The sequence below is a fragment of the Schistocerca americana genome, chromosome 3 (genome assembly GCF_021461395.2).
Source record: "Schistocerca americana isolate TAMUIC-IGC-003095 chromosome 3, iqSchAmer2.1, whole genome shotgun sequence".
NCBI classification, from domain to species: Eukaryota; Metazoa; Arthropoda; class Insecta; order Orthoptera; family Acrididae; genus Schistocerca; species Schistocerca americana.
Window position 1 is genome coordinate 379,015,810 of NC_060121.1, and position 12,507 is coordinate 379,028,316.

Sequence of the window (12,507 nt, forward strand, 5' to 3'; positions counted from 1 at the left end):
TCATCCAGTCATGAAAGCCTTCATTCTTTTCCTCCACTACTCTGATTGCAGATGAAGGTCTCCCAAGAACTCTACTGCCAGGCACATTAGGTCAAATAGGCATCAGTCACTGACCATTCTCCTTCATTGGAAGTTTGTATGTTCAATAAATACATCACAACATAAACTGACACACTGGCAACTGATGATACAGAGAGATTATACAGTACAGGGAGAAACAAAATGCAATGTCTGTGTGTTACGGGTTTTTCCATGGTGTCCAACCTCTGTAAATGTTGCATTCTTTTGAAAGATAAGGACAGGTCAAAGAATTTTTAAAAGAAACAAAAAAACATTGTTGAAAATATATTAAAAGTAAGCAAAATATTAAGTATACCTATAGTACACTTCCAATTATCTACACATAGAACACTTTCATGTAATGATAGAGGAATACAAAACACTTTGTCTACACAGTAGATAAGTACAAAATATACAACATTTTACAAAATTGAGGAGTGAAGGCACCAACATATATTTTTTGCATGTTATTATTATTCTTCTTGTGATGTGGTGTGGAACAACTGAGCATGGAGGCTCCCAAGCTGTTCTATATTGCTCTGTATTATGAATCTCAGCGTGCTGGTATACTGAGGTCCAGGTGTAGAAAGTGTAGGATCCCTCCACATAAGTCCAGTGCTATCTTGGGTGAAAAGAGCAGGAGATGGTACCTGGTCACGCATGTAGTTCCACACGCAGTCTCGCAATAATTGTACAACCTGGGGGGAAAAGCATTGTAGTATTAAGGACTACATAATATTTTTGTGACAGCCATGGTTACAAGCAACATGCATAACATTTCTAACAAAAAATTATGAAACTGGTTCAGTGTTTGTACAGACATTTTGTGTGGGTAAGTGTCACAACTACAAATCCAAAGGTTCCAGGTTTTCGGGTTCAAACCTCAGCTGGTTCACAATTCCTTTTTCTGCCACTTCTTAGTTCTTTCATCTCTGGCAATGATTTACATAAGTGAAAAATGCCAGGTTGCACAGTAGTTTGGAGTTCAGATTAAACTGTGGATCTCCTTATAACTGACTGGTATATCATTCTAAAGGTTTGTGATAGGGATAGGCATGCCACCTTCAATAAGACCATGTCTAGTAAAGCATTGTTCCTCAGAGCTATCTGCTCATCCATCCAGAACAGCACACATCATAAATCATAACTAAAAATCAATGCAAAGTGCCACACATAGCTTTCTTTAACAACAAAAGATGATTTGTAAGCCTTATAACAAGTGTTGGGGATACGGAGAAGCTATTCAGTCATTGAGTGAAACAAATACTTCCTCATATTCTTAGACTGCCCAAGTACTGCTCAGGGTATATACAAAATTTTATAGGGGGGGGGGGGTTCCACGATAGTGAGGCAAACTAGTCTTATGACCATAAGAAGACAAGGGATTATTGTTTTGCTGAATGTTGTTACATATGGGAATCCACAGGGATGAGAAAGCTGACAAAGAAGCCAGACAAGCCACTAAGAAATGTTTTGTAATGCAGTGTACTATTCTACTGCATGCTACTAACTCACAGTTCAGCCAGAAATACAAAACAACAAGCTATACCAAGTGAAGCTGACTACAAGATCCTATCAGATGTAACTTTACTTGCTCGGATGAAAAGAGGTCACGTTAACAAGTCAAAGAATTGGACCACGTCTTTTGACAAATGACTATCTTCTGTGCCGAGTGGTAGTTTCATAATTTAATTGACAATATCTTGCTTTTAAAACGAGGTTGTAATTTGTCTTGATAATATCCTGATCTCTACTTTTTGAAATGATGTTATGAATTTGTGACAAATTTTAGGGTTCTGTGTGTCAACCAGTTACCTACCCACACCATTTGATCAGCTGTATGTCTCCAAATGGCATGTTCATCCTTTTTTGTAGTTCATCATGAACCAGTCACTGAATCAGTGTTAACAGTTTTGACTGTTGTCTGTTGTACCACTTTCCTTTTAATGTAAGTTTGACAAAGATTCAGGTTTTTATTTACAATATTTATAGATAGTTATACAGCAGAGTGTGTAAGTGTTTACTGTTTTATCAAATATGTTTTACTTCTTTTCATCGATATGGGCACTGATGACCAAGTCACATTGTACGAAATATTCATTAACATCAATGAACAGGCTTTGATAACCTTCTGGTGGAGAACGAGAATCAAAAAAATGACACAATTATCCTAGAATGTGGGCACTGGAGATACGCCTGTTCTGTAAAACAGAACAACCAGTAATCTGCAACACTATAAATACCGTATTTAATCGAATCTAAGCCGCACCTGAAAAATGAGACTCGAAATCAAGGAAAAAAAATTTTCCCGAATCTAAGCCGCATCTGAAATTTGAGACTCGAAATTCAAGGGAGAGAAAAGTTTTAGGCCGCACCTCCAAATCAAAACAAAGTTGGTCCATTGTAATATGAGACACAATTTAGGTCGAATGAATGACGATACAGCTACAGTAGTTTGGTTCAAGTTGTAAGCTTAGCAGTTAAGCTTTACCAGGTAGCCACTGCTATGCGTCAGGCGCTCCATCCGTATTTATACGGGAACCCTTCCTTTTTCACGTGTTTCATCTGGTTTAAATCGATTGCTTATTTTTCTTTGATCTGATAAGTGTTGTTCTCTTTGTTATAGGTGTTTACATCACTCTAAGCTGAAAATGCATTATTGTACTGTGTCATGCATTGTTTGTTGCATTCTGATAATGTGTGTTTACGACCTGTCGCCGCTCGCTTTTGTGCGCACTACCGCTGCTTACGATAAAAAAAGAGAGGAATTGTCTCATTAGCGAAACAATGGCAAGAGACTGGTATTTGTTGTTACTTACACTGCTGCTTTCTTTGATAATGATCAACAAGAACCAAATAATAGACTGCGTATGATAGAAGATGTTCTGAATGAGAGTTTAGCTAAAATTTTTCGCCGTTTGGAAATCTTTGCAGACGCCTCTTTTATTCATTACATTCTGCACAGAAATTAGAGTCACAGCAAACATGAAAGAATACATGGCAAAATGTTTATATTCGTATTATTCTTATGGTGAAGAGAATACTACATGTGATTCACAATTCATAAAAGTTCCTATTAGCAACCATCTCTTCTCACAGGTAGGAAAAAATTCAGAACGTAGAGTTGGCCATATTGACAAACATCCCAAACAGTCTTGCCAGTCAGATTTTCATAGTACATCGAAATGCTGCTACATTCGAAGAGGAACAATACGGAATTTGTATTTACTTCTCTGGATAATGTATGAAAATGTAGTGGTCGAAACTCGGGGCGGAGAAAAAAAAAGCTCGTCTTCCACCTTTTTTTTAAATTTATTTACTGACTCAGAGGTTTTGGCGCCAGTATTTATCTTTGTGCCTGCAAAGCATGCCTGTGTAGCGCTACATATATTCAACAGCTGAAGTTAGTTGTGGCGGCACCTACCAACATTTTTCAGAACTTCCGCTTACTTTGCACTCGATTCTAAGCCGCAGGTGATTTTTTGGATTACAAAAACCGGAAAAAAGTGTGGCTTTGATTCGAGTAAATACGGTAGTGAAGCATAATACTGGAGATAGTACAAGTGATTCAGTTACACAATTCATGGTATACTTTTGGAAATTGGTCTCTTCAGTTGACAACTATATTAGTACCATTACCTCTCAATGTTTTTATTACAGCAGCCACAGGAAAATTGTGATTGAACCATGGAACACAGAAACAAGTTGATTTGTAAGTTAAATCATACTTCAAAGTAGCATCAATTATCATGGCATGATACACAGTCTTTCAGCAGAATCCTTTCTCAAAATATAGACTGTGATAAATTCTCTAGAAGCCCTGCACTCCAAATTTGCCAAATATAAATATTTTTGAACATATACCACATATGATAGATCTGCAGTTCGTATGTCCTAAATTCATTCCAGTAATTTACAAGAATTACATGATCTACACATGACTGCCATTCCTTCTATATCGGCCAATAAACTAAAACTCTGTTTTGTGTGTTTAAGTTTGAACCACCAACACAGTACTTAAGAATGTTGTTATATGATTGTGGGTGATCGAAGTTTGTTATGATCAGTTGTTCTTTTACAACAATTAGTGTTCCATAAAGTAAGGTATTAAGAACTTCTTTACAAGCTTGATAAATCTAGACATAAAACTGTACAAAAATAATTCACAGAATGAAATAAACAAAATACAAAAAGAAAACTATCTCGTCTCAGTTAAAGAATTAGTAACGAATTTTGATTTTTATTTTTAAGGACCAATAAGAGATGTACTGTAATGCTGATTACCTCATGGGAGCGGACACGTGTCACAACATCACCTAAAGCAGACAGTGGTGGTGGAAGAAGCTGGCCTAAGGACATCAGTTCAAGCAGGCGTACTGTAGTTGCAATAATTGCAGGTCGTCGCACCTCCGTCCCTCCACTCCCACTCCACTGAGAAAGTAGTGTGGCTGTTAGCGCACGGAGTAACACAGAGCAGTAGCACAATGCTGGTCGGTGCTGTGCAGTGAAGCGGGCAAGCACCCATGCCAAAGGTCGCTCTTCGAAAACACGTCGAATGTGTAGATCACGTTCCACTGTCACTTTACAAAAGTCCTCCTCTGGCCACGGCAAACCGTTGTACATTACATCAGGCGATATTAGTTCTACAAGCAGCAGGGCGATACTGGTTACAGCCTCTAGAGAAATAGGATGTTGCACAGGCAGTTGATTACCATCCTGGGCTTTGGCAACTGTGAACAAACATACCATTTTTACCAACTGCTGTAAAGAACCATGACACAATAAAAAATGTAAAAAGATATTCTTTAATTTCTTTCTTTCTTTCAATGCTACAATATAATGTACAACGCAAAAGTCACTGCAATTATGTTATATCTTATAATTAAGCAATAACAACTGAAACTAATTGTCTTTGTATGGAGAGGAATTTGTCCATGAAAGTTATCATCAAACTGAATCCACATACTATTCCAATATTAAGTAGTGAAAATCTTCCATGCCCCTGGAGGGAATTTAGTTTGCAAATCACAGAAGAAAAGAATAGGTTGAGAATATTAGCACAGATTACAGAAAAATGGATACCAAAAGAGGAAAAGGAATAAAAAGAAAGCAACTGAGAAGCAGCACTGGGAAATGACACGGCCTTCTGCAAATTGTAAAGCAGAGGCCAAAAAGGAAAAAAAAATAAATAAATACAGGAGAATGGTAGTAGTTATCTCGTGGTGGTGTGGAAATGAAAAGCTCATAGACAACAATGGGAGCAATTACTTAAAGTTGAAGATAGGTAGGTGGCAGGCATCTACAATACGCTGAAGAGGAAATTCTCACTGGAGAAGTTCTGAGGTGCATGTTTATTCCTCTCCATTGTCAGCTTAACTCCTGAAGCCAATAACCTGAGTACATACTCATAGGATGTGAGTGTCTGCACTGACAGTAACCCAACATGTACATGCTAGAGGCAGTCTTGCAGGTAAAACTGTATTACTCTGAAATCTGTTGACAACAGGCGACATACTTCATCAGCTAAGTATACGAATATCTGCACTGAATCACCATAAAGAACTATGTCGGGAAATGAGCACTTCAGAAAAAATAGAAACTACAGACTGTTCTAGTGGAAAGATAAACAGGTGTAAAATGGTATGTGAAAATATTTAGCTGGCCAAGTGCAATCTTATGTTTGCTGGGTTATGCATGTTGCTATGTGCATTCCGTCTACACTAGTTTCTATGTTTTGAATGCTCATTTCATATTTGATCAATGTACAAAGGGTATCAATAAATCATATTTATCAAATTGAAGCCACTCATAGCCTCCCTATGAAATCTTTAGTGTAGAAGAATGAGAGAAGGAGGGTAAATATGAGGACAAGAGCCAAAGGTGATACACAGAACAATAAAATGATCACATGCACTACCTTACCAGAGAAAAGAGGTAATGAAGAGGAAAGACTATCAACAGTATTAACAACAAAATAAGGTTAAAATTCTGGAAAACTTATTGCAGGGAGTAAATTTATCAGATATTGCAAGGTGTCAACAGATCATACAGTGGCACAGAAATAATAGGGCAGTACAAAATGTGATTGAAAAGCGCCGCTATTATCAGTAGAAGCTACAGAAGATGAGTAAAGAAGTATAAAACAGAATAAGGAATTAAAATAAAGAAAGGAAATAATGATATGAAATGTATGTACACTAAGTTAGTATTACCATTTGGGTTTGCACAGCATGCTTTGATGACCTCAATTAGCAAGCAAGTGTTGTTGGCTACTACATCTGGTGAAAGACAGGCATCTGGATCTGGCTGTGCTTTCGTCTGGTTGTTGGTATGGAATAAGGATGATCGACGTTGTACCACAAGTGCTGTTGTGCCCTGTCAACAGAAGAAATTTTACTACTACTGATTGCAAACAAATAATGAATGAATTTCTTTTACTACTACCGACTGCAACAAATAATGAAAGAATTTCAACATAACAAGTTGCTTCAAACTGAATTACAATTTCTTAGATAAACTTCCCAGGTTTCAGGAGGTAGTAGTCTAGGATCTAAAGATAGGCTAGTGGAGCTGGAGTTAAACTAAACAAAATTACATAAACATGGTCATCAGAAGTGTGGCCTAAAGGCGGATCTAACATAACTAAAAATACAGGTCATGTTTTACTACACAGAAATATAGCAAGGAGGAATTCCAGGTGTACATTTTATTGTAAACATGAAAATTTGAAACAATATTGCAGACACTGAAGGCATTTTGGACAGAACAGCAATACTTGTTTTAAAAGTAAACAAAAAGTATTCCTCACAAATTGTTGAAGCCATTTGATTCTGATGGGGAAGTAGAAGATCACTTTGATGAGTTACAGAAACTGATAAATGACAGAAAATCCCACTGAAAGATGATAATGGAGGATTTCACTGGGAAAACAGATCAAAACCCAAAGACAGTTCTTCAGTGGAAAATGGAATAAAAAATGCTAGAGGTCATGCATAAGTAGAATATGCCTATAAGAACAGCATGTTTATACTTCCAAATTTTTATATAAGAAAAAAATTAAATATAGAATTCACAAGAACAAAAAGTGATTATATTTTATTAAAAAATAAATAAACTATACATATATAATAATCTTACACCACTTTAGAATTTCAAGTGAGTGAAGACTTGTAAAATGCAGAGTAAAAACGAATACATTTACACCTTCCCACATGCTCTGCAAGACATTAAACAGTACATGGTGGAGGAACTAGGTACCACTGCTAGTATTCCCTTTCCTTTTCAGTCACAGAGCATGGGAAACGTGACTGCCTCTAAGTCTGGATAGGACACCTAACCTTCTTTATTTTGTTCTGTACAAGCTGCATACTGGAGGTAGTAGAAGTGTTCCCTCAGTCTGTTGCAAAAGCATGTTCTATAACCTTCCTTAACAGCATTTTGCAAAAACATTTTTTTCTGCCTTTCAAGGATTCCCACAACACTCACAGACCATTTCCAATGCACTCTTGTACTGATCACTAAAAAATCTAGCAGCATGCTAATGAAATGATTTCTTTCTTTAATCTGGCCCAGAGTGGATGCCACACACTGCAGCAGTACTCAAGACAAGAAGCTAGAAAGAAACAGATCCATCCAGCAGGAAATTATAAGAAAGAGGTACACAAATTTGAGTTAGGCAAGAAGTTCAGTGCATTACATAATGTAGAATAAACAAGCATAGATCAGAGAGAAAATTATTTAACATAGGTCTGTATGGACACAGCAAAGGAAATTACACTTAAGAAAAAGGCAGTTACAAAAGAGAGAGGAAGAATTTCAGGAGTACAGTATTATCAACATGATAGAATATGCCAACTTAATCAAATGTATTTGGAAATGAGTTCAAACAGGTGTATGAAGAAAGTCAATATTTCCAGATGTTCATTTAATTATTAACTGCCAAAGTAAACTCATTACCTGGCAAGGGTGGCAGAACCATTGTATTTATGCCCAACAAACAGGGAGGGGAGGTAGCAATACTATACACCACTTCAGCACTCTTACACGTGGAGAACTGTCACAGGCTACACATCTTGCACATCCTGAATGACGTGCACACTTAGAACACGAATAGAACAGCACAGCTTAGTATTGCTTACTCAAGAAGCTCACTGGCAGTATCCATAGAACTACCTTCTCTACTGATGTCTCTATGTTTCACAGCAGTTGATTTATTATCCTCCGTTTCATTCGCAGATGATCTTGCTGAATGTTTGTTCGAATGTGTGCAAACAAATTTTTTAGTGTCCTCATCTGTCAAAGTATCTCTCTTCCAGTATGCTTGACATCAAGTCTTCTAATGTCACAACATTAAAAGTCAATATCAAAGGACACACACACACACACACACACACACACACACACACACACACATGACCGGAAAGTATAGTGGTTATTGTTTCTGCTAGTAACACCAAGGTCCCGGGTTTGATTCCCAGTGATCAATTTAAGGGCACTAGTCCATGAATACCACCAGGAGAAACCTTGAAAAAATTGTCAGTTTTCTGAACAGTGTAACTCAAAGAATAATGCTTACCATCTTTTAAGACATCTTTTGGGACCATTTTATGTATGAACCATAGCTTTAGCTCTTACACTTTGTTTTACTAGTAATTTTTGTTGCAAGTGAAATAAACCATGCTAATTATTTATGTAATCATAGGTACACATTACTCAAAATACAAACAAAGTAGAACATTTATTTCTTTTTCTGTAAGTTCTTTACACTATTATCTTTAAAGCAGACTACTGAAATGACAGTGCTGTCATAAATTGTGGTACAAAAAAAATTAAGTATGATTGTCCAAAATTATAATATCATTGTTCACAAATGGTAGTATAAAGAAATGCACCAACTACCAAGGAAGCACACTGTTATCAAACAGCCTAAACATATTGGAAAAGGTCATAGAAAAAAGATTGCAGAAAATTCTAGAACACCAATTATAGGAACAGCAGCACGGGTTGGAGGTGGAAGATCAAAATTGTTTAAGACAAAGAGAGGTGTTCAGCAAGGCAGTTCGCTCTCCCTTTTACTCTTCATTACACTTATGGACACAATCATGAAAGAAATCAAGGAAGAAGAAAATGAAGATCTCAACACATTTGTTTTTGCTGCTGACATCGGCATTTGGGAAGAGATGGAAATGGAGGTTCAGAGGAGACTAGATTACTGGAACACAAAATTTAAAAAATTCAAGTTAACTGTGAGTAGGAACAGTGTGAAATGCAGGAAATGTGTGAAAAGCTTCAATTATCTGGGTAGCATCACATCATGCGATGGAAGTACCAAACTAGAAGTCTTAAACAGAATAACAAAAGGATCTAGCTTCTTCCACCAAGTACGAAAGCTAATCTGGGACAAGGAAGTCCCTCAAAGAGCCAAACAGACCATGTATAAAATTTATCTCCTGCCAATCATGATGTATAGTCTAGAGGCCTGTGTGATAAATAAGAGAGAAGAGAGTTAAACACAAGCATGTGAAATGAAGTTCCTTAGGTCAGCTCTACAATAAACTAGGAGAGACCGAGTCAGGAATGATTTTGTAAGGAGACACCTGCAGGTGACATTGACTACAGAGGAGAGGATGCGTGCTTTGAGACTGAAGTGGTTCGGTCATGTGAAGCGAATGCACCCGACTCGAACTCCATGCCAGTATTTGGAGATGGAGGTACCAGGAAGAAGACCATTTGGGCGGCCTAGAAATAGATGGACAGACCAGGTTAAGGGAGATCTCAAGAGGAGAGGAGTATCATGGGATGTAGTGGAGAGGGAAAGCTATACCAGGACAGAAACCCAATGGAGGTAAATCATTCATAAAGTTCCTACCCGGCTCGCTGGAAGGAAATCCTGATGATGGTATCAAAAATTTTGGAAATGAATTCAGGGTTTTTCTTCAAAAAAAAGTATTTTATTTTCAAATGTAAGTCAGGAGAGTAGTCTACTTCTTAGTTAAGCAGGTTTTAAGACACTACAAAATTTCAGCTCTCTATCTTTAATAGTTTTTAGCCAAAGTGTACCAGAACATGAAATAATTTATCTTTCAGAAATTCAAGTTCAAATTAAAACTTGTGTTTTTTTATTAAACTTGTGTGGCACTAATCCATCTCCAGGTCCATGTTCATTTTGTTTCCTGTGTTGTTCTTCCTCTCTTCTCTTGTTCATACTTCTTATTCTTGCTTCTTTGGTGGCTTCCAACACTGATTTTTCTGCTTTGAAGAGTGTCCTTCAGTCAATGGCTATTAGAGCTCTATGCATATTTAGTCCACCATGCACTCTCATCAGTTCCACAACATTAAGTCTTGACACTGCACCATCATTGAAACATAGAACAGCATCAAGCCCACTTATTTTCAAAGTATTTAGTCCTATTAGAACAGTTTTTGGTATCCGTTCCCAAGTACAATTGTTGAAACTTTCATTTGGATTTTGAGTCCTACCATATAAATATTTCTCTAATAATCTTGTGTCACTAATATCCCTATATACGGGTTTTATAACTCCCATTACAGCGGATGGCAAAGAATGTTTATGGTTGTAGGTCTCACCATGAGTAACAGCCCTATGGTAGCCAAACCATGGATCACTGCCAGGTGGGCAGAGGGCATAACATGGGTTGCCATCTGTGGAGGATTTATGAAAGAAGGTAGCACATACTGCCTTTTTCATTCCCTCGAGGTCATTTTTATTTTGTCTTGTGGCTTGTCCATAATAATACTACAACCTGTCTATTTTTTCATCTTTAAGCCAACCGCGTCCACTAATGCACTTACCATCAGCTAATTTCTTTCCCTTCAAATTCCTCCTCAAGTTCCGTAATCTTGTATCTAACCTTTTCTGGACATATCCAACACATTCCATTTTTTTCAGTTTTTGTGTCGGCATATGGTTTGGTATCACAAACTTTTGGTACCCTTTTGAGTCTCCATCTCCTAGGCAAGATGTACACATATTTCTCCAATGACCTGTGAAATATCTTCACAACACCTTCAGATTCCACCCCTCCACAATAACCACTAAAATTAATCAAACAGTTATGATTTTCAGTTCCACTAGCACAGCCATGACAGTACTTGGTAATACATTTCACATAAATGACTTTACAATTGTCAAAGGAGGTAGCTGTCACTACACCAGTTAGGGAACTACGGCCTCTTCATTGCCAAGATGCATCCAGGGCTGCAGACATACATGTATTGCTGTCATTCATGCCTACAATTTCCGGAACAGCATTTTTCATACTATTAATTGCTACTTCTTCCTGTCACACCTTGTAGGGGGAACACAGAAAATTCGTGCACTTCTGTACCCTTTGCCTATATGCCTCGTACCATAAGCAAGTTTAATTAATATTTGTGTTATACAGACTCTGTTTGGTTATACCAAAAGTATAACTACATTTGCTTAAATCACAAAAATTACAAATAATTCATAATTTTGATGCACAACCTCTTTTAGCACATATCTCCTCAACTACCTTCACACCACTATTGCCACATTCCTTACACTGCAAAGCTTTATTTATTAGTTCAGATAGAGCAGAGGGTTCAACAATGACACAACCTGAATCAATAGTTGGTGCCTCTATATTATCAGCATTAATACTGCCAAGCCCTCTGTCCAAATATTTTAGTTTTAGCTTCGAAGCACTTGGAGTAGTTGAAGGTGATTCAAGTGTTGTATCACGTTATATTTCAGTATTAGCAGAGTTAATCTGTTTGGTGAACAGATTTCCATAAAATTTACATTGTTTAGTACCGCACTACTTAATTCTTCCCATTTCTTTCAAGTGGAATAAGAAACTCACGCACACTAAAAGAAACTCATGCACACAATTACTTCGCTGTCAACAAAATATTCGTGCCAAAACAACAACAATGACTAAACTCTCCGTATAGACAAAAGATAAGCAACTGTAAAGCTTTCGCAGTGTAGCCAACTTAAGGGGCTAGAAAGTCATAAAAACAAAACAAATGAGAGCAAAACTTTATTTTTAACAGAGCTCACTGTGTGCCACAGGGACATTGTGGTGTGTGGAGCCACTTTTAAATTCCTCTAATTGAGGTACTTTCTGTGGTCCACTTTCCTGGGAGTAAACTTTTTCTCATTCAGAAAATTACAGAGAATTTTTTAAGACAAAAATTTTAAAAAATTTATTTTTTGACAGTTACTCATGTACAAGTCCCCTCAAATATTTCTTCTGGTGGAAAGGTATGTACAGAGGTACTCTCAGCCTTATAGTCTAATTGAAAAGGTACTTGAACACAAAAGCAATGAAACAGACAAGCAAGTCACTGAAGTAACACTACTCCGAAAGGCTACGATTTTGGTCTAGATAGTACGGTGGCGGTAGGTAGGGAATTATTTTCTTGAAAAGGAGGGGGTCTGAGCTCTTGAATTAATGCCAA

General features: G+C 37.2%; 1 protein-coding gene across 2 annotated transcripts in view; it reads right to left on the minus strand.

Moving 5' to 3' along the window:
* Nucleotides 1-332: 332 nt before the first annotated feature.
* LOC124605924 (integrator complex subunit 5) overlaps nt 333-12,507 on the minus strand; it is a 126,845-nt gene continuing 114,670 nt past the window's right edge. For both annotated transcript variants that reach the window (XM_047137878.1, XM_047137879.1), the window contains 3 exons: nt 6,273-6,435; nt 4,345-4,790; nt 333-758 (listed from right to left, as the gene is read on the minus strand). In XM_047137878.1, the coding sequence (XP_046993834.1) occupies nt 534-758; nt 4,345-4,790; nt 6,273-6,435 (834 nt within the window). In that variant the 3' untranslated portion in view covers nt 333-533. The remainder of the gene's footprint in view (nt 759-4,344; nt 4,791-6,272; nt 6,436-12,507) is intronic.